Raw genomic sequence first — 27141 nt, forward strand, 5'->3', positions numbered from 1 at the left:
CAAGACCAAGAGCCCACCAGAAGGAACCAATTCCGGACACACCAGGGGCAGATATTATACTATCTAGTTCCTGTAGGGGGCAGTGTCTCCTCATGCAGCAAAGATTCAGAATGGAGGGCTGTTTGCAGAAAAAGAAGATAAAATTCATGATATTTTAACTAAAATAAGGGTAAAAAGTTCATACTCAGCCTGTAAAGTGCGCATTCACAAGTGTTGGACAGGCATAAAGATCTCAGGTAATTTGCCTGACATCACCCAAGTAATTAACAACAGGTCTTGGGTACAGAAGATAAGCCGGATTCTAGTCTAATCCACAAGTGTTACAATTCCACCAAATTTTGCCACAGTAAAAAAAATAACCCCAAGCAGTAACCTTATTTCTAATGGTTGTCACAGGACTTAGTTTACACCAATGTCACTTCCTCCAAAACAAATAAATATTTAATGAGCAAAGCCACACAAACAGTATGATAGTCTGAGAAAAATCCTTGAGACTCCTCCAAAAAGCAACACTTCAGGTACACATAATAATTTGTAAAGTAATATAGTCTATACTAATTCTGAAAGGCAATTAAATATATATGTACATATGTATACATGTACATGAAGTGGCAGTCGCTTAATAGAAATATAAACCAAATAATAAGATCCAGTTAGATAAGAACTGCACACAGGTCTCCGTTAGATGGTAAAAGTGAAACTCAAAGTTTCCCATGGCTTTTTGCAAATGCAAAGACACACTCACAGAGCCTTTGTGAATTTGGAAGTTGAAGGGAACTGTCTGATCTCAGATGAAGATTAGCCATTCAAAAGTTTATTTTGATTGTTTTAACTAAATTGCTCCATTTCTTTTAAGAAAAAAGTGCCTTAAATTTATCCTTCAGTCTATTAACAGGGGAATAAAAACTTAACTCCAAAACAGATAATGGCGTTCTAGTGTCTGATCTTGATTGAGAAGCTGTGGCTGTCTTAGCTGTTCACCATAAAGCTCAACATGAAAATACCAAGTTTCTAAATGTCCTTTGCTCTCATTGAATGAATTAACTAAAAAATAATGGAATGCTATTGTCATTAAGTTCAAAGCCTACTCCAAAATCATCAAGTTCACTTATAATAGTCTACTGTACTAATTGGCCTCTTAGCAATTCCTTCAGCAGAAGTATTAAAGAATCCGAGTGGAAAATAAAATTCAACTTAATTAAAAGTTTCTTGCATTTTGATCATCAACATTGCCAATAAGAAGGTGCATGGGAAACGTATCAAACCTGTTCCCCAAAACATCCTTTTCCCAATTTCTGTAACAAGATGGTTTTATTGTGTCATGTTGTAACAACTCAGTCAAGAAAGTAAAAATCAGAGTTTAAAGAAAGGGCTCAATGACTAAAAGAGAGGTACTGAGAGGAAGACTCACTTTGGAGGCTGTAGCCTACAATTTTCAGATATTGCCTCACAGGTGAAAATATACTTGGAGTATCTTGGAGAGAAAAATACAACAGAGTTGAAAGTTTTCCAAAGAAAAACACATCAAAATTCAATGGGAGACCTACCTATGGGCTGCTCCCCACGCCAGCCCACGCCCCACATGGCTGCCGCCCGGGCGGGATCTGTGGAGCTGGCCTTTGCTGAGTCGGCGCCGGCTTGGCTGCCGCGCAGCGAGCAGTTCCCCAGCAGGGGGGCGGGCGGGCGGCCGGCGTGACTGGGCGCCGCCCAGCTGGCCTGCGCGCTGTGCGGCCGCCCACTCTCCTTCCTGCGGCAGGTGTGTGAGCCCCCGGCAGGCCACGCCTACTCCTTCCACTGCGGCATCTTCCGCTTCTGCTGCCGCAAGCCGCCGTGCTATGCCAGCCTACGAGTTTCTAGGAATCAGCTACCCAGGAAAAATGATTTTTATTCATATGAGCCACCTTCTGAGAATCCTCCCCCAGAAACAGGAGAATCGGTGTATCTCCAACTTAAGTCTGGTGCTCATCTCTGCAGGTTTTGTGGCTGTTTAGGCCCCAAAACTTGCTCTAGATGCCACAAAGCGTATTACTGCGGCAAGGCGCATCAGACCCTAGACCGGAGATTGGGACATAAGCAGGCTTATGCACAACCAGATCATATGAACTTTACAACTCCAGACCACAACTTCCTTTTTCCAGAATTTGAAATTGTAATAGAAACAGAAGATGAGATTATGCCTGAGGTTGTGGAAAAGGGAGATTATTCAGAGATTATAGGGAGCGTGGTTAAGCAGGTCCAGGACTTCATTCATTAAGTGGTTCAACTTCATGCTGGGAAGAAAGGTCTCCATGTGTCTAGAAGAGAGGTACTGAGAGGAAGACTCACTTTGGAGGCTGGAGCCTACAATTTTCAGATATTGCCTCAGGCAAAAATATACTTCCTGGACTTTGTTTGCTAACATATATCATGTGTGTTCTGCTCCCTATAAAGACAAGGGGGTGGGGTATCCAAGTGGTCCCACGAATAGGGCTACACAAGATGCTGGAGGCTTGGTAAGTTCCTCTGGGTCCCAGATCAGTTTCTCAGGTCGGGATAGTGTGAGTGCCTAGCACCGTGTCAGGCAGAAGGGCCCCTTAGTAGTGTCTCTTTCATCTGGCCAGTTTTAGATACACAATTTTGTCAGTTTCTCTACAGTGCGTACTCTTGGGTAGTGCCTGTGCTGACCAAGTATCTTAGAGGCTTATTTTATTACAGTAGCCAACATTTATCCAGCACTTACCTTATATAAAGGACTGTTTATGCATGAGCTCATTAAAATCCTGAGAGTAGACCAGTAAGTCAGAAACTCTGCCCCATTTTGAAGGTGAGGAAATTGAGGTTCTGGGTATATCTTGCTTTGGTCACATAATGTTAAGTTTTACAATTTGAGCCTTGAACCATACACAAAACCACTACAAAATTAGATTTATAGACTCAAAATGAAAACGTCAGCTTACTGGTTTCTAGTTCATACCGGTCATATATTCCAAAACGTGTTTGAGTCTTACTCTATGCCTGACCTTGTGCTTGATAATAGGGATATAATGGGAAGCGACCCTCCAGTGGTCAGATGCTCACAGTCTCGTGGAGGAGCCCAAATAATACTTAGAGAAGATAAATTCCATGTGATGACTGATGAGAGTACAATACAGGTGTCATGGGAACATGTGACATCACTGAGGACTTCTGGAAGGGGCCACACGTGTGTTCATACCCATATGTTGAAAAGGGTAAGGAATGAAAATGCTTTCCTTTAGGAGAAGGAGGAGCCTAGAGTAGGAGGATCAAGGATGAAAACTGGACTTCAAATATGCCTTGTTTGTGTAAATGTGACTTCGGAACTCTGTATTTTAAGATAGTAAAATCAGTTGTAAAATAAGTTTTAAGAAGCAGTCCCTAACCATCAAAAGTGAAAAACTCTTGATGTAGTCATATGACCACACTAAGAACTCTTCTAGGTGACTTCAAAACATAGGGCAGTAAATCTCTAGTGGAATATACCCTGAGAATGAAAAGAACATAACAGTGTTAGGGTTTTCAATAAACATGTTATTACTAGACTGTTGCTGTTATTTGGAGATGGTTGTGTGTGTATTGGTGGATAAAGCAAATGAGTAATTATGTTGGTGTTACTGAGAACTGAGGTGTTGGGCATGGGAGGAAGATCATGTTGATTGTGTCTACATACCATTTCTCTCTAAAAGGAACTTCAGGCTCTTTGGAGAGGTGGTTGATTCCAGAACTGGGTCAGGAAATGTTCAAATAATGTGGGAACATGGTCACATCAACATGGTCTTATCAAAGATTAAGGAAGCTCACCAGGATTACTAGGGCCATGTCAGAAGAACTCAAGCAACATGAAAAGGCTCCTGTTGGCAAAAGATGGACAGTTTGCACATCCACAAGGACACTAACGGCATCAGATATGTCTAATGGGTTCAAAATAATTCTTTAAAAAACTCAGTAATCATCTTTGTAGGATACTTGGAAACAGATTCATTATTTTCAAATTGATAAATAAAAGGAAAGAATTTGCCTTCTAGGGGTACATAACTTAATTATGAATGAAGTGATATGTGTGGGATTTACTTCAGAGTAATTGAATTGGAAGTGGCAGAGAAAGGAAACACTGGACTTGATAGTGTTGAAGCTGATTAATGGTACGTGGGGGCTCATTATACTATTTCCACTTTTGTATGGTCAAGATTTTCCAAAATAAAAGGAGAATTAAAAGAAAAAAAATTCAATGGGAAACAATCCTTGAACAGAAATTCACTTCACTGTAACCACTCTCAGAATCACATGGTCCATGATGATGAGATGTACCCTTAATATATGGAGCTCAGGCTCAGGAGGGAGCTGAGTGTTTTTAAGCAGAGTGGAAACAGCTGTCGTGCAACTTAACATCTGCATCCTCACCAGCACTGAGTCCTTGTCATGGGAGCTCAGGACTCGCCAAACTCATATTTCTCCTAAAAGCTAATGTATCAGTCTATTCTGACATTGCTATAAGGAGCTACCCCAGACTGGGTAATTTATAAAGAAAAGAGGTTTAATAGGCTCATGATTCTACAGGCTGTACAGGAAGCATGGCTGGGGAGGCCTCAGGAAACTTACAATATGGTGGAAGGTAAAAGGGAAGCAGGGTTGTCCCACATGGCAGGAGCAGGAGAAAGAGAGAGAAGGGGGAGGTGCTACACACTTTTAAACAACCAGATCTCGTGAGAACTCACTATCGCAAGAACAGCAAGGGGGAAATCCACCCCACCATCCAATCTCCTCCCACCAGGTCTCTCCTCCAACACTGGGGATCACAATTGGACACGAGATTTGGACAGGGACACTAATCCAAATCACATCAGCTAACTAGAAAAACAACTGTTTCTAAGCCCTCTTCATAGCTTTTTTTTTTTTCTTCATTACTCGCAATTCCAGAATTTGCTAATAAAATAAGTGCAGATTTTGATCTGCAGTATTCATGATTGGTCAGCAAATGCTCAGAATTCCTATCTAATCTCCCATCTTGGAGCAGGCTCTCTGGGAGGATAAAGGAAGGAAGGAGGAAGGCTTGGAAGCCCACTGAGGTTGAAGAACCCACAGAACCACTTTCAGTAAAGACCATTTATTTCTGCCACTTGTTAATACTGTTTAGTAAATCCTATGCTGAATCCTGTGTTCAGACTTGAAATCTGTATTTGTTTTGAAATACTTTCTTGTGCTCTCATCTCATTTGCTATTGGAAAAGAACGAGAAGTCTCAACCTTCATGACTTCATAAGAAAGAGAACATTATCTCACAAATTTCCACCCAATTAAAAATATAATTGTTTTTACAACTTTACTTTGGAGCACAAACGGAACTGTTTTAAAACTGCATTCCTCTTTTATGAAAAATGGATGATTCTGGATTAAATTGTACAATTCCTCTGCCTACCTGTGCTCACAACATCATTATGGTAATCTTTTTCATCCATAGAGGGTACACCCAGAACAGATGTCATCATTGTCTAATGATTTCCTGCTAGAGAAAAACGAATGAGTTTAGCAAGTCATGTGGAACTCAACCTTACCTACATCAGAATTTAATGGCCCCATCAATCCAACAATACTTGGTGAGTGGTCAATCTCTAAAGTCAATCAATTTTGAAAAAAAATAGAGAGATTACCAGAAGGTGTCTAACAGAATGGAAGGTCAAATTTCTTATCTAGTGCAGAGGAAGCACAAGGAACACTCCTCCCACACTCACTTGTGTGATTATGGCAACAAATCTGGGATTGACAGCACAAAAGGAACTATCCCAGGTCACACGAGAAACCCAGATGTCATCATAGCACTGGTCATTTTTCACTGCTAGACCAAATATATTCCAAATATATTCCAAAACTTGCTCTACAGTACTGCTCACCTCATGTGTCTGCAGAAGAGCAAGAATTATGTCAGAACTGCACAAACTCAAAGCTTTGCTTTCATAAATGAAAAGCTGCAACTAGAAAAAACAAAATGGTATGATACTCTGTCTGCTCCCCTAAGAAGCAGCCAAATTGCAGTCCAAATTTCCTTTAATGGCATATACCCAGAGAAAACTGCAAAATACATCAGTGGCAGAATTATACAGAAATGAAAACTTCCTGACTCGGAATCCAGAAACAGCTCATCATTTTTAATTGCAGGAGAAAGACTGGGGGAAGAATAAGAGCAAATTAGATTTGGGGAGCTTTCACGGCAATGATAACCACTGCAACCTTGTCCTTTGGTAGATAAGAAAACTCTAAAGGTAAGAAGCTCTGGTAGATGTGAAGCTGAAGAAAGCCCCCAAACAATTTATGGTTTTGTGGCTTTGTCCTCAGACTGCCAAGGTAAGTTTTCAGTTTTTGACCATTTCCCCCAGACGTCAGCACTCTGCTGAGCACTGTGTCCATATACCAATGTCTCCACAAGAAAAATTACATTTAGTGGGGATTCAAAAGAAACACAAGCAACCTCCCTTGTCTTCCAGAACCTTCCACTCTCCTCCTGCACAGGCATTCTAACACAGCCTCTCTGTCCTACCCATTTCCTACAAGGCTGCATGTCCTCAGACAATTAGGCCCAGAGATAATCCCTTATAAACTGATCTCTCTCCTTTAATCCACACTTAACTTCCAAAATCCATTTCAAATTTCAATCTCTCTTCTTTTATCCACTGCTGTATTTTTTAGGCAATTTCTCTTCTCTATTTTTAGAATAAGAATTTAAAAATAACTCCAATCTTAATTATTTTTAAAAAATAATGCAAAAGTCAGATTCCTTTTGGCTTTGGAACAGGGCCCTTTGCATTACTTAATTCTGCATAGGAATGTTTATATTAAAGCAATACTGAGACTCATTTTCATAGCACAGTAGTGATACATGACTTTGGCTGTCTTATTTGGCTTTTACCCAAAAAAGGCATTTTTTAAAAAAAGCTGGGCATGGTGGCTCATGCCTGTAATCTCAGCATTTTGTGAGGACAAGACAAGAAGACTGCTTGAGCCCAGGAGTTCAAGGTTGCCGTGAGCTCTGATAACGCCACTGTATTCCAGCCTGGGTGACAGACTGAGACCCTGCCACTAAAAAACAAAACAAAACAAAAGCCAGGCTTTTTTGTTTGTATGTCTGTGCCTGAGTGTTTGTTTCAATTTCAGGTGATATTGAAGGTAACAAAATAGGATTAAGAATTAAGTCGTGATCTAATGTGGTGTGGCTCATGCCTATAATCCCAGAACTTTGAGAGGCCAAGGTGTGAGGATTGCTTGAGCTCAGGAGATCAAGACCAGTGTGGGCAATGTAGGGAGATCCTATCTCTACCAAAAAAAAAAAAAAAAAATTAACTAGCCAGGCATGGTGGCAAGAACCTGTAGTCCCAGCTACTCAGGAGGCTGAGGTGGGAAAGTCCCTTGTGCCCATGAGTTGGAAGCTGCAGTGAGCTGTGATTGTGCCACCGCACTCCAGCCTGGGTGACAGAGAGAGACCCTGTCTCAAAAAAAGAAAAAGAATTAAGTCTTGACTGTCTAGCAATGATCATAATTAATATCTCATCAGCAGAAAATATACCCCTGCTTTTCAGTTTAGGAGAAAGAAAATTTAAAAACTAAGTAGCGATACCCATAGTAACTCACAGGCTCATCTAAGAAAATCAGATAGATTAACAGTTTCATTACATGTCAGGTGAACATCTTAACTAAGAACAACCGGTGGCCAGGCACGGTGGCTCATGCCTGTAATCCCAGCACTTTGGGAGGCCAAAGCCAGTGGATCACGAGGTCAAGAGATTGAGACCATCCTGGCCAACATGGTGAAACCCTGTCTCTACTAAAAATACAAAAATTAGCTGGGCGTGGTGGCACGTGACTGTAGTCCCAGCTACTCGGGAGGCTGAGGCAGGAGAATCACTTGAACTCAGGAGGCGGAGGTTGTAGTGAGGCAAGATTGCACCAGTGCCTGGTGACAGAGCGAGATTGCATCTCAAAAAACAAGCAAATAAACAAACAAAACAACAACCAGTAAAAATAAGGTCTACTTATATGATGCAAGGACTTGTTTCATAAGTGAAATCAAAATGTTTGCTAAAATCCTTCTCAGATATAATTTCCACCCCACAGTCAATTAACAGTCCTCAACCTTTCAAGGAGAATATAAAGGCATGCTTCTCATAGTCACACCTAGAAAATGTACTTCATAAGCCATACAAGAAATGTGTTGAGTGTTAGGAGGAAAAAATATCGATAGGACAAGATGTTTATAGGGTAGTAACCCCAAGTAAAGCACACTTAAAACACCTGAGCAAATATTACTACATTTTCTTTAATTTTCTCTGGGTATTTCCATCAACCTTATAAATAAAATGATTTTTTTCATTTTCCTGTTAATGGAGAAGTTATCCATTAACATAATTCAGCTATCCGGCTGAACTGCAACAACATCAACGGCCCTGGAGGACATTATCTTAAGGGAAATAAACCGGGCACAGAAAGACAAACGTTGCACGTTCTCATTCATTTGTGGGAGCTGAAAATTGAAACAATTGAAATTATGGAGATAGACTAGATTGATGGTTACCAGAGACTGGGAAGGCTAGTCACAGGGAGGAGGAAGTGGGGATGGTTGACTGGCACAAAAATATAGTTAAAATGAATAAAATCTAGTATTTGATAGGACAATAGAGTGACTATGGTCAACAATAATTTACGGTAAATTGTAAAATAACTAAAAGAGTATAATTGGAATTCTAGTAACACAAAGAAAGGATAAATGCTTGAGGTGATGGATACCTCATTTACTCTGATGTGATTCTTATGCATTGCATGCCTGTATCAAAATATTTCATGTACCCAATAATATATACATCTACTATGTATCCATAGAAACTAAAAATTTAAAAATTAAAATTAAAAAGATCATTTGAAGATGAAAAGCTTATTAAAAAGAAAAGAAAAAAAATAATTTTGTGAGCATCTGTTAATGTGGCAGTGCTAGTTTCAGAACTAAGGACCCAGCAGTGAATGAGACCCACATTTCCCTCCTTGGAATCTACCGTGAGTGGGAATCTAGGCACTAAGTAAAGACTTGAGCAAATCAATGCTGACTAGCAGCTAAACTGTGGGCTTGGAAGGAGGGTGGTATGGGAAGGAGCTGAACAAAGGAATCCAACTTGCAGAGCAAAGAAAAGGATAGAACGTGTGAATGAACATGCTGGAAAGGGGAGAACTGCCATTTGAGTGAGCCAGGACCCCGTAGACCAGAAAGGAGTCTGCATTTGATTCCACAGTCCTGGTACTGAGGGCAGGTTCCACATGTTTAGACAAAATCAGATGGAGGCACTGCAGGGCGGTCAAGGCAAGGGTTCAAGAAGCCATGCATGGAAATGGGCCCTACGTGCAGACGCTCACAACTCAGGGAGGCCACATCTGCATGCTGGGACATCATCCTGACTGTGCTCTGCCCAAGCCACCTGCAGATAATTCATGGTCCCTGGACAACCTCACAGCCCCTGCCTGGGCTGGTGGCCAGCTTCTCCAGCCCTCCCAATAAGGACACTGCACACTCCAGACTTCCTGTTCATAGTGGTGTGTTGACTACTCCTGTGTGTCTGCCTACTGGCTGCATCTCACCTGCACCCTGGAAGGTTGTTTCCTGCAGCCCAGTGAGTGTGGACCGGATCTGGCCCTGGAAACCCGTAAAGCTTCTTCCCATCCAGTGGGCTCCAACCACACCCTCTCCTGTGAAGTCTGAAGCCCATCGTTGGGGAGAGAGCCCTCCAAGAGCATTTCTTTCCTTGGGTACTCTCCCTGCAGTTCTCTTTATATCTTGTGGTTACGCTCCTATCATAGCTTAATCATTCTTTATATTATGCATGCCCTGTTTAAAACACCTTGTAGTTTATGTCTTCTGGATGATCCAAACTGATACTTGATCTTCACATTGATCTCTGTGATTTTCTGCAAATAGTTTACGTTAGTTGTATGATTTATTTGAAAATCACGTTAGAATATCACCTCCTCCCTCAAGCATTGCCTTTTTCCCCAAGATCGGCTAGTTATTTCCTCCCTTTTGTTCGTTTTAATATACTTTTGTCGAGGCTAATAATAATCATAAGATGGGTTATGGAAATAATTACAATATCTACTCAGAACGGAATGCTTTTTTGTGGCCCAAGTACTGTGCTGTTACAGCAACACTATTGTGTCATCCTTACCATGACCCTCTGAAAGAGATACAATTATTCTCCCTATTCAGCAGATGAGGAAATTGGGGCTGTGCTTGGTGCAAAGTCATCCATACAGCAAGTGTAAAAGCCTGAATCAACATCTAGTTGTCTGACTCTCTTCAGAGCCTGTGTGCATAGCCCTAGCAGATGCTGCCTCCCATTGGTCATTTGTCATTAATCTATGCGTGCATTTCTTTTGGCTGTTCCTCCATCAGAGGATTCACAAGGGGGCAGGGGTGGTTTTGTCCACCTTTAGTGGATACTGACCAAGAGTTTTCCAAATGGAATGCCCATCTGATGCTCACGCCAGCCATGGAAGAGAGATTGGTTGTTCCCCAGCCTCTCCATCAATTGGTATTTTCGGACTTTTAAATTTTAGCCATGCTTGGAGATGTGTAAAAAGCACATAGAAAGTCCAGATGCTTTGGGGAAGCATACAGATTCTGAGAGTCTGGAGGCAACACAAAGAACAACCTGGTTGTCTTAGCTTATTCACGCTGCTATAACAAGAGACCATATACTTGGTGACTTATAAACAACAAAACCGTATTTCTCATAGTTCTGGAGGCTAGGAAGTCCCAGATCAAGGCACTGGCAGATTTAGTGTCCGGTGAGGACATCTATGAACCAAGAAGCTTATTAGGTATGGTGGCTTCTCTTTATGTCCTCACATAGGGAAAGGGGTGAGAGAGCTGTCTGGGGTCTTTTTTATAAGGGCACTAATCCCATTCATAAGGCCCCAGACTTGTGATCCAATCACCTACCAAAGGTCCCACCTCCTAAAACCATCACATGGGAGGTGAGGCTTTCAACATATAAATTTGGGGGGGATACAAACATTCAGTCTATAGCACTGTGTCTTCTATAATCTTTTTCCATTGGCATATACTAAAACTATAAGATTTATGGTTTTATCACTACAGTATAGTAGTTTTTTTTGTTAAAGACATAGGCAAAGTTTGGTGGTGGTGTTACATGGAATAATTAGTATTAGGGGAAAAAGAAAAGAGCTCCAGGTAACTGTCCATTTATAATGGGCAGACCTGCTGTTGAACCTACTGAGGGTTGGGGTGGGGAGGCAAGGTCACCTCTGCCACCCCTGTGTCATCAGACCTCCTGTTCCTCTCAGAATCCAGGTGCATGGGACTCTGCCTTTACATCCTGGAGGCCTAGAGACCTCCCCTTTCCTCCGCATCTGTTTCACTAGTCAGGTGAATGCCTATAGGACATTTATAGACACTCCCTGCTGAAAACAACAGCCTCAGTGGAGAGCAGCAGACAGCCCTCAGTGTCCCGTGGACCTGATTTGAATCAATATTCTCTGTGTTCTTTCAATATGCAGAATCTCCTAGTAAAGGTGAACTCAATTAATGAATGACATACAGGGTTTTGTTTTGTTTTGTTTTTACTAATGCATAATAGATGTACATAGTTTCAGGGTACACTTGATAATTTCACACATTCATATAATTTGTAAACATCAAATCAGTATACTTGGGATATCCATCACCTTAAATATTTGTCCTTTCTTTTTACTAGAACCATTTGAATTCTCTCTTCCAGCTATTTTGAAATGTACAATAGATTATAGCAAACTATAGTCACCCTATTGATCTATCTAATACTAGGTCTTATTTCTTCTGTCAAACCATGTTATTTTTATATAGCCAATAATTACTGAGCCCAGAACTGGGCTTTTATCCCCGTTGCCTCTGCTCCATGTGCAACTTTTAGCATATGGTTCACTCACGGGGCCAAAACAGAGCTCACTGGGAAAACTCTTGGCCTAAATAACTTTATGGATGAATGAGAATTAAGCCATGGGTCTGTCCAGCTTTTCCTTTCCAGACAGTGAAGAAAAGGCTTTGAATGCTCCAGGGAAGGCCTAACCAGAGACAAGAATATCAAATTCTCGACTTTACTATGGATAAAGAGAAAATATATGAGACTAGATATAAACAGGGTATTATATAAATTAGGCAAACATGGGCCCTGTATTATACATCCAATGGAATAAAACCAGAAATCAACAGCAGAAGGAAAAATGGAAAATTCACAGATACATGGAAATTAACACATTCTAAAGTGACTAATGGGCCAAAAAAGAAATTATAAGAAAAATTAGGCTGGATACAGTGGCTCAGACCTTTAATCCCAGCACTTTGGGAGGCTGAGGAGGGCGGATCACGAGGTCAAGACATCAAGACCATCCTGGTCAGCATGGTGAAACCCCATCTCTACTAAAAATACAAAAAGTAGCCAGGTGTGGTGGTGCACGCCTGTAGTCCCAGCTACTCAAGAGGCTGAGGAAGGAGAATCGCTTGAACCCAGGAGGCGGAGGTTGCAGTGAGCCAAGATCGTGCCACTGCACTACAGCCTGGTGACAGAGTAAGACTCCATTGAGAGAGAGTAAGAAAGAGAGAAGGAAAGAGAGAAAGAAAGAGAGAAAGAAAGAAAGAAAGAAAGAAAGAAAGAAAGAAAGAAAGAAAGAAAGAAAGAAAGAAAGAGAGAGAGAGAGAAAGAAAGAAGGGGAGGGGAGGGGAGGGGAGGGGAGGGAAGGGGAGGGAAGGGAAGGGAAGGGAAGGGAAGGGAAGGGAAGGGAAGGGAAGGGAAGGGAAGGGAAGGGAAGGGAAGGGGGAGGAGGAAGGGAAAAAATTAGAAAATCTCTTGAGACAAATGAAAACAAAATCACAACATACCAGATGTATGGAATCCAGCAAAAGCAGTGCTAAGAAAGAAGTTTATAGCTATAAATGCTTACATTATAAAATAAAAAAGATTTCCAATCAATAACCCAACTGTATATGTTAAGGAACTAAAAAATTAACAAACTAAAACCAGAGCTAGCAGAGGGAACAAAACATTAAAATTTAAAACAGAGATAAAATAGAGAATAGAAAAGTATTAGAGAAATCTGGTTGGGCACAATGGCTCATACCTATAATCGCGGAACTTTGGAAGGCTGAGGTGGGTGGACTGCTTGAGTCGAGGAGTTCGAGCCCAGCCTGGGCAACATGGTGAAACTCATTCTCTACAGAAAAAAAAAAAATACAAAAATTAGCCAGACATGGTGGCACACACCTGTAGTCCCAGCTACTCAGGAGACTGAGGTGGAAGGGTTTCTTGAGCCTGGAAGGTCAAGGCTGCAGTGAGCTGAGATCACAGCACTGCACTCCAGCCTGTGTGACAGAGTGAGACCCTGGAAAAGAAAAGAAAAGAAAAGAAAGAAAAAGAAAGAAGAAAGAAAGAAAGAAAGAAAGAAAGAAAGAAAGAAAGAAAGAAAGAAAGAAAGAAAGAAAGAAAGAAAGAAAGAAAGAAAATAAAATCAACAAAACCAAGAGTTGGTTATTTGAAAAATTGACAAAATTGACAAGCTTTTTGCTAGAATGACTAATAAAAAAAGAGAGAAAGCTCAAATTACTAAAGTCAGAAATGAAATTGGGGACGTTACTGCTGATTTTACAGAAATGAAAAAGGATTATAGGAGAGACCATGAACAACTGTATGCCAAGAAATTGGATAAATTAGATGAAATGGAAAAATTTCTAGAAATACAAAACTCAGTAAGACGTAATCATCAAAAAACAGAAAATCTGGGCTGGGTGCGGTGGCTCACGCCTGTAATCCAGCACTTTGGGAGGCTGAGGTGGGCAGATCCCAAGGTCAGGAGATCAAGACCATCCTGGCTAGCACAGTGAAACTCCATCTCTACTAAAAATACAAAAAATTAGCCGGGCGTGGTGACAGGCACCTGTAGTCCCAGCTACTCGGGAGGCTGAGGCAGGAGAATGGCATGAACCCAGGAGGTGGATGTTGCAGTGAGCCAAGATCATGCCACTGCACTCCAGCCTAGGCTACAGAGCAAGACCCCGTCAAAAAAAAAAAAAAAAAGAAAGAAAGAAAGAAAGAAAGAAAGAAAGAAAGAAAGAAAGAAAGAAAGAAAGAAAGAAAGAAAGAGAAAATCTGAATATACTTATAACTAGTAAGAATATTGAACAAATTTAAAAAAAAAAATCTCCCAATAAAAAAAGTCCTGGACCAGAAAGGTAGAGTGATGAATTTTACCAAACATTTAAGAATTGATGCCAACCCTTAAACTCTTCCAAAAATAGTTGAAGAGAAGGGAACACTTCCTAACTCATTTTATAAAGCCATCATTACCCTGCTATGAAAACCAGACAGAGACCCTACAAGAAGAGGAAACTATACACCAATATCTCTTAAGAATATTGATGAAGAGATTATTAACAAAACACTAGTAAACAGAATATCCTGTCGCATGTTAACAAGATCATACTCTAAGACCAATTGGGGTTTATTCCTGGAATGCAAAAATGGTTCAACATATTTAGATCAATCATTATAATATACCACATTAACAGAAAGAAGGAAAAAGTTATCATATGAATTAATGCAATAAAAGCCATATATTCACTTGATCTTAGCCAAAAGGCTGAAAAGTGATAAAAGATTTATATTTAAAAATCCACAGCCCGCATCATACTTAATAGTGAAAGACTAAAAGTGTTTCCTCTAAGATCAGGAACAAGACAAGATGCCAGCTTTCACCACTTCTATTTAACATAGTACTGGAAGTCCTAGTGAGGTCAATTAGGCAAGTAAAAGATATAAAAGCCATCCAAACTGGAAAGGAAAAAGTAAAATTATTTGTTTGTAGGTATCACAATCTTAGGTGTAGAAAACTCTAAAGAATCCATAGACCAAAAAACCCTGTTAGAACTAATAAATGAATTCAGTAAAATTGCTATATACAAAATCAACACATAAAAGTCCACTGTGTTTTTATTTCCCAACAATGAAAAATCTAAAAAGGAAATTAAAAACACATTTCCATTGACAACAGTATCAAAAAGAATAAAATACTTAGGAATAAACTTGACTAATGAGGCAATAGACTTGTATGCTAATAACTACAAAATGTTGCTGAAAGAAATTAAAGACAATACAAGTAAATGGAAAGACAGCTATGTTAGTGGAGTGGAAGCTTTCGTATTGTTAAGACGTAGGTAGTACCCAAAATGATCTATAGATTCAATGCAATCTCTATTTTAATTTCAATGATAATTTTTGAGGAAATAGAAAAATCCATCCTGAAATTCATCCTTAAATATCATTCACCTAGATGAATGCTCAACTAACTAGATTAGTGCTCAACATCACTAATTAGAGAAATACAAGTGAAAATCACACCGAGGTATCACTTCATACCCATTAAGATATCACTTCATACCCATTAAGATAGCTACTTTTAAAAAAAGAAAGAAAAAATTAGCAAATGTTGGGGGGGTGTGGAGAAATTGGAACCCTGTGTATTGCTGGTGGAAATGTAAATTTGTTAAGCTTCTGTTTAAAGCAGTATAGTGGGTCCTCAAAAAATTAAAAATGGAATTATCATATGATTCAGCAATTCTACATCTGGATATATCTCCAAAAGAATTGAAAACAAGGACTCAAATAGGTATTTATTTGTACACTCACATTCATAGCAGTATTATTCACAACAGCCAAAAAAAAAAAAAAAAAGGAAAGCTAACCAATTGTCCATCAGCTATGAATAGACAATAAAATGTGACATATACATACAATGTAATATTAATCAGCCTCAATAAGGAAATAAATTCTGTCATATGCTATAACATGGATGAACCTTTAAGACATTATGCTAAGTAAAATAAGTCAGTCACAAAAGGAAAAATACTGTATTTCACTCCTGTGAGGTACCTAGAATGGTCAAATTCACAGGGACAAAGTAGAATAGTAGTTGTCAGGGACTTTCACTGTGGAAAGCGAAGTATCATTCACCTAGATGAGCACATGTGCAAGAAAATGTTAGATATCCTATGCCGTGGTAGTGAAAAGTTATCTTTTCAATTTGGGATATGCTAGTATTTATCAATTTTCTCTATGTTTAAACACTCAGGCACTTTCACTGTAAGTAAGAGGTATTGTTTCTCTGCAATGTAGAAAATCACAAAATCCATTCTGTCACATCCAAATATTTATTTAATTCATAACTTCCATAACACACTAAGTTGATCTTACAGAAATAAAACATTTAGAAATTGATCTGGGAGTTTAGGACACAGTTGTAGAAACAGAAATAGAAACGTAAGACCAAAAGAAGATGACTATGATATATTTAATGTCACTTATTTTCTAATTAATTTATTTCTGCTCATGATTAATAAAATGGCCTGTAATTTATCTGTGATTACTTTGTAGAACATGCATGCTAAGAGAAAAGGTTGTAGATATGAGTACAAGGTACTTTTCGATGAAAGCTATTTGTTTGCCTGGTTTTATTGGTCTATCCTGGGTTATGCTGGTGGAGTGAGATGCTCAGATTCACAAACAGGATAAGATACTCAAGGAGCGTTGCTCACCATTATTTGGATTTGGAGAAGAAAAGAATGGGCACAGTGGCTGGGAAGCAGAGACAGTGGTTGATGTAAAGATATGAGATCCATTGCCAGGCACAGTGGCTCACACCTGCAACCCCAGCACTTTGGGAGGCCGAGGCGGGTGGATCACGAGGTTGGGAGATCAAGACCCCGTCTCTACTAAAAAAAAAAAAAAAAAAAAAAAAAAAACTAGCCAGGTGTGGTAGCACATGCCTGTAGTCCCAGCTACTTGGGAGGCTGAGGCGGGAGAATCGCTTGAACTTGGGAGGCAGAGGTTGCAGTGAGCTGAGATCACACCATTGCACTCCAGCCTGGGCAACAGCGCCAGACTCCATCTCAAAAAAAAGATACGAGATCCATCACTAAGGTAACAACAAATACTGTTTGCAACGCCAGTATCCAGCAAAATCCCTTCTTTGTGTAACCAGGGATCCACCCACGGTGCAGTCAGAAGCAGAGTGCTGGCTGAGAAGCACCTTGCCTTTCTCAAACTCAGTGTCCAAAATTCAAGTTCTGTAGACAGTTTGATCTCTCGTCGCTGGTGAAGAGATTCTTTGCAAGCTCTTAGGTCTGATTCTGTGCTTGTTCCCAAATCTTCCTCCTAATAATGGCAACTGGAAGTGAACTGAGAGGAGCCCAAACTCTGAAGGTCAATCTCAGCATGCTCTTTCAGCTTCTGTTCCATATGCTCACGTTGGACACTCTGCAGGTCATCAGAAATGACAAGGATCTCATCAGCTGTGTCAACATCCAAGGTCATATCTACTGTGGAAGAAAAAAATCAACCTCTCAGCAAGTGGGCAGTGCATCTATTGCATTCAAACCCAAAGCAGCCACCATTAATTCTATGACACATTGTAATAGACACTAGGAACAGAGAGAGATGCCTGAAGACTTTGCACATTCGAATGAGTCTGTGTGCAGGAATCTGGTAGGTATAGGCTGGCATGCTGACTTTAGCACATTACACAGGCAGCTGAGTTCTGATAATTCACTTTAAATATATACATTCCACCATATTGGGTCACAAAAATTACTCAGAGTTAAGTTGTGATATTGAATCGGGCATTATTTCCTTTAGTGCCTGCTACATGTGGTTAGCACATGATGTAGTGCTCTGGGCCAGAACAACCAAATCTACATCTATAGGATCAATAACCACATGCACTTTTATCACTGTTTGCTTGGGGGCATTAGCCCTGGAATAAATTCATTCATCATAATGGTTGCCAAGACTCATTGTGGGTTATTAAAAATCACCAGAGTGCTTCTAAACATTGCAGGGTAATGAGCCTCACAGCCAGAAAGAAGCTCAGATGCAGCTGATACCAGGCCCTTGCTATTCAGTGTGTGGCTGGGAACCAGCTGCAACAGCATCATCTGGGCACCTGGGAGAGAAATGTAGATTTGCGGGCCAGCCTAGAGCTGCAGAATCAGAATTAGCATTTTAACAAGTCCCCCAGGAATCTGATGCATAAAAGTTTGAAAAGCCATGATCCAGCATAGTGTTCCCAATAGAAACATAATGCCAACCATGTGTATAATATTAAAGTTTCTAGTAGCCACATTATCAAACATAAAAAGAAACAGGTGAATAATTTTAATAATTTTTGTATTTAACTTGATCAAAAATATTCTCTTTCCATATGTGGCTCTAGCCACATTTCAAGTTGTTAAGTGGTGACAGTGGCTATCATGTTGGACAGCACAGGTACAGGGCATCACTTAAACATTAAACTTTCTTCGAAAAATCCAGGTGGTTCTAATCCTTACTCAGGAAAGAGAACTAGTGTTGCTTAAAGAGCGTAAGAACATTAGGTGCCAAAATTCAGCTGACTCCTATATTTAATGGAGAGCATTTTTCACTGTTGGTTTTTCTGGGGCCTTCGTGGGGCGGGCTCCAGTTACCTAACCTTGGAACTTCGGCATCCTTGAGGTCAGGCATAGAATAGCTTTCAGCTGGGTTCCAGTTCCTTGATCTTGGAAATCAGCTTCGCCAGGTGTTGATTTGTCTTGATCTAATTCTTTTGAGAAACTAGCAGAAAGTGCACAATAAACTCTCCTTTTGAGATTCTGTCTTCAGTAAGTTGAAGCAATGGAGGCAGAAGATGTAGCCACATTACAAGACGGATAGGACATCTGCTTGCTTCTTGAAAGTGTGCAGCCTTTGCTGCTGCTGCCGGAGTGAAACATACATAATAGTAATGGAGATCCAGGAGATGAAAGAACTGGGGCTATTTCATCTTCGCATTCATAGAGATATTATATACCATCCCTAGCACAAGGCAAGGGCTAAGGACTCTCTCTCTCGTATGTATACGAATATATGTGAATGGCCCTGGTCTTCTGAATTTGAAATTCTAGTTGAAATAAAGGGTGTGATCTGTCACTTGGCTTGGAGTTGAGATTGTGAAAGGGAATGGAACTGGACAATACAGGAGCTGACAACCACATGTGGCTCTTGTCACCTGCAATGAGGCTTATCTACAGTGAGACATGCTTTGAGTGTGAAATATGCCCCAGATTTTGAAGACATGATCAGAAAAATGTCTCATTAATAAGGTGAAAATTGATTTACATGTTAAAATGATAATCCTTTGGATATTAAAATTAATTTATCTTGTTTCTTGTTGCATTTTTTAACTTGGCTATCAGGAAATACATAGCTACATATATGAATTACATTATTTTGTCTGAGACATCCCTAGCCTAGACTCAGAGCCCCTCCAACTCTTCATCTGATCCCACCAGGCTGGGCACAGACCCACAGCAGCAGCTGAAGGGTTAAGTCAATGAGGGAAGCTCAAGTTATCATCTCCTAGAGTAGCCCAAGCTATGATTTGATTGAAATAATCTGTCAGACCCCCCAGCCTGTGTATTGAGAATCTAGTCCTGCCTTCAGCTACTGGGCAGGGGATCCCGTGTCCCTAAGTGTTCCCACTGTGCTGGCATGGACTTGGCCTCACACCATACTTGCAGCATTAATTACTTCATTCCCTGGATGTTGCTGTCTTATATTTGTCTTTTGTAGAAAGCTGAGAAGTGAGAAAGGAATAACATTGAACTCACTTCCACAAGATGCTTCTGTTGCTCCAGCTGCTTCTGAAGGGAGCTGAGATATGGAATGGGACCCACCTATACGGGGCTTTTACATAGAAAGTCCTCTCTCCCACTTTACCCACTCAGTCAGATATTGATTTAAATCTGGAATCAATGAGTTTTTTACTGAAGATATGGAGATATAGAGAAGCACCACGTGCAAAGGACAGCAATTTATCCTGCAAGTGGTTGTATTTTGATTAATATAGACATACCCCTTCTTCTGGATTAGCTTTTGAATATCATGTTTGCATATGACAAAATTTAGAATTCGACCAGAAAACTTTCAAAGCCAAATATTTGGCACCACTATTAGCCCTTATGCAATGAATGGAGCTAGTTTTCAGTACTTTTTACTCACAAAGTAAAACCACCTCATAATTAATTAATTAATTAGTTAATTAGAGACGGAGGTCTCACTATACTGCCCAAGCTGGTCTCCAACTCCTGACCTCAAGTGATCCTCTCACCTGGACCTCCCAAAGTACTGGGATTACAGGCATGAGCCACCATGCCCAGCCTTCATATTTATTTTAGATCAAGGAAATTAATTCAACCTAATCATAAGTCTTTCCTAAAATCACCCTCACTAGACCATAATGATTTCTTCAAATGGGCTTTTTCTTCATGCTTTTTTTTTTTTTTTTTTTTTTTTGAGACGGAGTCTCACTCTGTCACCCAGGCTGGAGTGCAATGGTGCGATCTTGGCTCACTGAAACCTCCACCTCCCAGGTTCAAGCGATTCTCTTCCCTCAGCCTCCTAAGTAGCTGGGACTACAGGCACCCGGCACCACACCTGGCTAATTTTTGTATTTTTAGTAGAGACGGGGTTTCACCATGTTGGCCAGGCTGGTCTTGAACCCCTGACCTTGTGATCCACCCGCCTTGGCCTCCCAAAGTGCTGGGATTAAGATCTGTGTTTAGAAGTTTGATTTAAAAACAAACAGAAATAATGTTCCCAGATAATCAGTGGGCTATTCAAGTTCCTGGCGTTATTTTTTCATTTCTTTTTGTTAATAACCATATCAAAAGTAAAATATATTTTTACAATCTTACTATTTTCCTTATATTACAACCTACATGAAATGAGATGGCCCTCTTTATTTTTTTATATATATATATATATTCAAAAAAGATTTCCTTATGGTTTTAGATCATTCAGGGGTGGAAGAGTTGAGAATGGGAGAAGGAAAACCGGGACTCAAGGGGGTGGGTTGGGGAAGAGATTAGATTATATATTTCACTGCTTGGATCTGGCCTGAGGGTGAGATGTCACAGCCTGGGCTGCTATCTAGATGCTGGGAGGGTCTCAGGGATGTGTTTCTGACCTGGGCATCTTTGTCCAGAGGAGAAGCTGACAAATGCCCACCCGCAGGGCTTTTCTGCTGGAGTGCGTGGAGCAAGAGGAGCTCCTTGGTGTTCATTCAGTTTACCATGTGGGGAACCCAGCAATGAGGGGATTTGAGGGAGCCTTTCTCGGGCAGTTTGTTCTAACAACCAGCAGATGGCGCCCGAGATTGAGGCCCAGTGCCTGGTCTGCCCTCAAGGAATATTCAATATAGACCATATTCTGGGCCATAAAACACAAGAAAAGAATATAAATCATACAAAGGATGCTTTCAGATCACAATAGATCAGAATAGCCGTCTATAGCAGAAAGACAGAAAATTTCAAAAATATTAAACGACACTCCTCTGAAAATGTTTAGAGATTTAGTAACATATGGGTCAAAGAAGTCTCAAAAAGCTGTCTCAAAAAAAAAAAAAAAAAAAAAAAAAGAATATTTGAGGCAGGATGTGGTAGCTGGCACTTTTAACCCCAACTACTGGGGAGGCTGAGGTGGGAGAATAGCTTGACACTAGGAGTTCCAGCCCAGCCTGGGCAACATAGTGAGACCCTGTCTCTAAAATTTATTTATTTATTTATTTATTTATTTATTTATTTATTTATTTTATTTTATTTTAAAAACTTGGGTTTTTACCTAAAATTTCACTTTTTCTTGGCTTCTTCCTTTTCCTCCTGCTCGTACCTTTTCCTCCACTAGTTTCTCTGAAACCACATGAATTCTGGAATTAGAGTCTGGGAAACTTACCTATGCCGGTCAGGATAGGTATATGTATCCTGGAATCTTCCTGACTTTGCTGCAAGTGTACTTTTCAATCAAGGCATATTGCATATATCCCCAGCACATTCACGTGGCGGGGAGGCAGGGCCTTTTCTGAATCAGCTCACAATGCTGACAAGCCAGACCCTTGACCGTCTTCAACGATTCTTAAAAATGGGATACAAGGCCGGGAGCAGTGGCTCACATCTGTAATCCCAACATTTGGGGAGGCCAAGGTGGGCAGATTGCTTGAACCCAGGAGTTTGAGACCAGTGTGGGGAACACGGTGAAACCCCGTTTCTATTTAAAAAAAAAAAAGGGGGAGGAGAAATTAGCCGGGCATGGTGGTGCACACCTGTAGTGCCAGCTGGGGCTACAGGGAGGCTGAGGTAGGAGGATCGCCTGCACCTGGGGAGGTCAAGGCTGCAGTTAGCTGAGATCACACCACTGCACTCCAGCCTGGGTGACAGAATAAGGCTCTTAAAAAAAATTTAAAAGTATGTAAAAGTTGCCAATGATTTAATATGCAAAGAACACTTGAAAAAACCAGCACTAGTTTCAGTAGATCCCTCCTGCAGGGAACTGACTTGTGATAAGAGCATGACTGCCTGGCCCCCAGCACGCATCTCCACAGTGACCAGAGCTGTGCCAGCCAGAGGAGCACAGCACGGAGGACCCCACAGGGGAAATGGAAGGAGGAAGGATCGGCTGAGAGAGTCAGGTATTACCAGGAGTGCACTGGAGACAAAACAGTACATTCTACAGTGGGGGAATTCACCATTGTTAATGTAGACAAGCTCACGTCCAAGACAATGTTAGCTCCATGGAGCTGTGGCGGTGGAAAGTCATTCAGTGCTGGATAGGACACAGGTATTTATCCACATTTGTCTTGTTCAAATACACACACACACACACACACACCCCTACCCACCCCCCCACCCCACCCCCACACACATTGCTCTAGGAATAAAAAGTATTGCACCCTTATTATTTAGAAACTCACATAATCCATTTGGTTACAGCCAAATATTTATTTAACTTATAAACTCCGTAATACATCAAGCTGAACTTACAGAAATAAAAGGTAAAGCATTTGGAATTTAAGAATACAATACATATCATTAGGAAACAAAATATAAACACAAAACTCACACGTTTGATGGTGACAATAATCAATATTTAAAACTCAGCTTTTATCCTAATGAATCTATGAAGTTAACTACATCATGGAATGGTCTATATTTTTGTGCCATGATTTTGTAAAATATATATACCCAACAGAAACTTCCTAGGTCTACCCACCAAATAATTTAATTTCCCGAACCTGTTTCTATGCAGTGGGGGTTTATTTGCCCTCCCCAGGATGGACTAGAGGATGGGCAGTGCCTGGGTTTATCACAGGACAGACACTCAGGACACCCTGATCTGGGAGGGTGGAAGGAGCAAAATATGGGCGCAGTGGCTCCTCAGGAAAAACTTTCGTGAATGTATAGATGTGGGATCCATCTCCAAGGTGGTAAAAGGAGATGTCTCCCATGCCTCTATCCATAAAAATCCCCATTCGCTGTAAATTGGGGTTCACCCAGAGGGGTGTTGGAGGGCTTGTGTTAGCAAAGTGGAAGCCCTCAGCCCTCAAACTCACAATCCAGAATCCATGCTCTGTGGTCATTTGGATGTTCCCTTTGCGGCTGGCAGATTCTCTGCAGACTCCCAGATTCCATTCTGTGCTTGTTCCTAGGTCCACCTCCCAGTAGTGGCGGCCAGAGGTGAAACCAGGGGAGCCCAGGACAGCACCCGCCAAGTTGAATCTCTCAGCACTGTTTGGCCGATTCTGATGGATCCTCCCACATCGGACGCTCCTGAGGTCTTCAGAAATGAGGAGGAGGTTGTGAGCTGTGTCAACATCCAAGGTCACCTCCACTGTGAAAAGAAAAACAAGCAGCTGAGCAAATGCACAGAAGCCAAGCCCATTTCACTCCTCTACTGCCAAGTCCCAAATATCTCATCGACTTTGGTTTCTGCCATTCTGCTTTTTTTCCTGAAGTCAGAACTTTTCTCGAGGCAACTTCCCTGAGTAGTTGAAATTCTCACAGATATACTCGTTGTAATACCTGGCTCTTACTTATAGTAGAAGTTCTTATTCTACATTACGCTGTGTGTGTGTTTATGTCATGTATTTCTTCTGCTTGGAGACCTCAAGACAGACACCACAACCCTCTTTCTACTATACTGATGAGTGAAAAATGAGTGATAATAAAGACAATGCAAGTTTGCTATATTAAATATGTTTCTTTTTTCACATTTTATTAGTCCAATTTAAATAGTGTCTAGGGCATGAATCCAGGCTTTTGTTCTCCATATTTGTAACCAGTGACTTTTGTTCACGGTTTTGACAGGAGATGGGATATCTCTGCAGCTGATAATGGATGACAGAGGTCCCATGCCTGGATGTTAGGAGAATCTAAGGCCAAGAGGAAGATAAGGACCTAGACGTAAGGATGCTCTTCATCCTATGGGGGAGTTGGGGCCTTAAGCAAGACAGTGTTAATGGACTTAAATTTAAGAGATGAGATAAAGGTATTTAAAAGTTATTAGAATGAGCACTTTACAGCATTGCGTATGTAGTTGAAAAGTGAAGTCACCAACTTTAATGGAAGAGGAAGAAAGGAAGGGGTGGGATCTGGTCTAGGAAAATTTATTGTCTAGACCATTCTGGAAAAAGTAAATCTACAGAACCTGTTATCCTTCAAGCCTAAAGACAGATGTGACCACCAATGTAGATTTTGTACATTAAAATAAGGTATCAGCTATTATTTTGTTAAATAGGTTTCTATGCCTTTGCCTGTCCCTGGAACTCCCAAAATTTGAATATGTAGTCACATAGGCTTTCTGGGTTTTTTAAAATATTGTATTTTTTTTTTTTTGGTCAAATGGGGTTATTTCAAAAGACCTGTAGAATGAGACAAAAGATTTGTAAACTATTCATCTGACAAAATTAATATGAATAATATACAACAGACTCAAACAGCAGCAGAAAATCAAACATTCTCATTAAAAAGCGGGCAAAGAGGGCCGGGCACGGTGGCTCAAGCCTGTAATCCCAGCACTTTGGGAGGCCGAGACGGGCGGATCACGAGGTCAGGAGATCCAGACCAGCCTGGCTAACACGGTGAAACCCCGTCTCTACTACAAAATACAAAAAACTAGCCGGGCGAGGTGGCGGGCGCCTGTAGTCCCAGCTACTCCGGAGGCTGAGGCAGGAGAATGGCGTAGACCCGGAAGGCGGAGCTTGCAGTGAGCTGAGATCCGGCCACTGCACTCCAGCCTGGGCGACAGAGCGAGACTCCGTCTCAAAAACAAAAACAAAAACAAAAAAAAAGCGGGCAAAGAATTTCAAGACATCTCTTGAGAGAAGGCATATGAATGTCCAATAGGAGTATTAAAAAATTCTCAACAACACTCAGATAAATGCAAATAAAAACCACAATAAGATATCATTTCACCTGGTTAAAGTGGCTATTATCAAAAGCACAAAATAAAACAAATGCCAGTGAGGATGTGAAGAAAAGGGAACTCTTACAGTGTCAGTGGAAATGTAACCAAATTGCACGTGTATCTCATAAATGTGTACACATTTCTTTTAAGTTTTGAGAATCCCTTGTCTAAGCCATGACATAGACACGGGTATTTTTTGTTGGAGAGCAAAAAATAAAACCAGGTGTTTCTACGTGTTGTCAGGGCTGAGAATCACTGATGCCAGAGGAACATTTCAGTTTCAGGTGCCAGACATCAGCTAATTCCCATACGGTACGGAGAGCCAATTGCAACAGTACTTTTTCCTCTTTTGGTAGTGGGAAGGGGCAGGGTATACAGACTCCTTACCTTGGAACTTCCGCATTCTTGGGTTCATCTTCAGAATCTTTTTCAGCTTGGGCTCCAGTTCCTTAATGTGGGAAACCAGACTCCCCAGCTGCCGATTGAGCCTGATGTTGTTTTTCTGAGAAGCCACCAGGCAGAAGGGACACAAGACACCTTCCCCTTGGGGCTCTTTCTGCAGTGAATTGGTGCAGCTGAGGCAGAAGACGCATTCACACTCCAAGGACATTGGCTTTTCTAAGTAAGCTGTGCAGATGGGACATCTGGTTGCTTCTTTTAAGAGTTCATCCGTGGTCACTGTCAGGGAAAACAAAAATACACATGGAAGTGAATTTTCATGAACTGACAGCCTCTTAGTGTGTAACAAGTGACAACTTTCCATGCATAGAGTTACTGTGTTCCAGCTTTGTAGTCCCTAGATCAAGGCCGTGAGTACCAACACTCCAGCACATGCCCTTGTCTTCAGAGATTTGAAGTTCTATTGGGAAAGACACGTCCCAAATCGTCCCTGTGCTCTGAGCTGAGGTGGAGGAAGAGTCGATTCTCCTGGTGACCCAGCAGCTGTGCCAGCAGATGAGCCTGCAGCAGTTGAGGCTGTGCCAGCAGCACCCATGTGAGGAGCAGCAGGCTTGGGTCATTTCGTCTCCTCCGAGGGGAGCCCAAGCAAGAGATTCATTAATGAGAATAAGAACTGCATCCTTCCTGCAGCCTTGGGACTGAATACCAAACTGACTGCCACCACTCCTAGAGTGAGGGGATCCAGGGTGACTGATTTCAACTCCGAGGCAGTACTCAGACAGCCTTTGTTGAATGCATTAATTACTAACTTCTTTCATTCATCCCCCTATGTTATAACCCCAATTCTAGACATCTGAGAAGGAAAAACAAAGCACACAGGTGTGGACTCACCTCTTCTGCTGAAAGCTCCTTTGTACTCCATCGTCTTCCACCAGGAGCTCAGGTATGGTGGGGAAGCGGCATAGGAGGGCCTTTTATTGGCAAGATTGCCCCACCCTCCATGATGACACCCTGACATTCCCTCTAATCCTCCATGGTCACACCCTGCCACCCCCTTTAACCTAATCAGGTGTTTATTTAATTATAGCAGGGAATGAGGTTTTTATTGGTGATAAATCTGCAGTCCACAATATTCTTAGTAAAACCCTTCATTCTGATAATATTTACCTTGAAAAAGAAGATAAGATTAAATTGCCGTCACTTTAGGTTAGACCCAACCTACTAATATCACAAGCCTATTTTAGGGATTTTTCCAGCGTTTGTTAGTAGCAATGGTTTTGCTGATATATATTATACACATCAAGCTTTGCTTAGAATCCTAAAATAGATTATCAGTGTGATTGCATTTGCAATTTTACAAAGTTCTATAAATTCATATACATCAGACTATTTTAGGGAGTTTTTATTTACTTCCATTT

The 27141-nt window shown here is 41.0% G+C and overlaps 2 protein-coding genes and 1 long non-coding RNA gene across 3 annotated transcripts; 2 read left to right on the top strand and 1 right to left on the bottom strand.

Annotated features, from left to right (window-relative positions):
- Positions 1-1582: 1582 nt before the first annotated feature.
- On the top strand, positions 1583-2254 carry LOC105497665 (programmed cell death protein 2-like). Its single transcript, XM_024797930.2, has 2 exons — positions 1583-1675; positions 1757-2254. Exons 1-2 carry the CDS (start codon positions 1583-1585, stop codon positions 2252-2254), a joined length of 591 nt encoding a protein of 196 aa, XP_024653698.2.
- Positions 2255-3167: 913 nt separating this feature from the next.
- On the top strand, positions 3168-23682 carry LOC105497668 (uncharacterized). Its single transcript, XR_011608876.1, has 4 exons — positions 3168-3209; positions 5455-5590; positions 6150-6253; positions 23568-23682. It is a non-coding gene; the product is annotated as an uncharacterized lncRNA (long non-coding RNA).
- LOC105497667 (ret finger protein-like 2) lies at positions 22851-27141 on the bottom strand. The gene is made up of 3 exons (XM_011768934.2): positions 26615-27141; positions 25712-26002; positions 22851-23749 (listed from the first exon to the last, which is right to left on the bottom strand). Exons 1-3 carry the CDS (start codon positions 26739-26741, stop codon positions 23175-23177), a joined length of 993 nt encoding a protein of 330 aa, XP_011767236.1. The 5' UTR covers positions 26742-27141; the 3' UTR covers positions 22851-23174.

Source organism: Macaca nemestrina, chromosome 10 (assembly GCF_043159975.1).
Source record: "Macaca nemestrina isolate mMacNem1 chromosome 10, mMacNem.hap1, whole genome shotgun sequence".
Classification (NCBI taxonomy): Eukaryota; Metazoa; Chordata; class Mammalia; order Primates; family Cercopithecidae; genus Macaca; species Macaca nemestrina.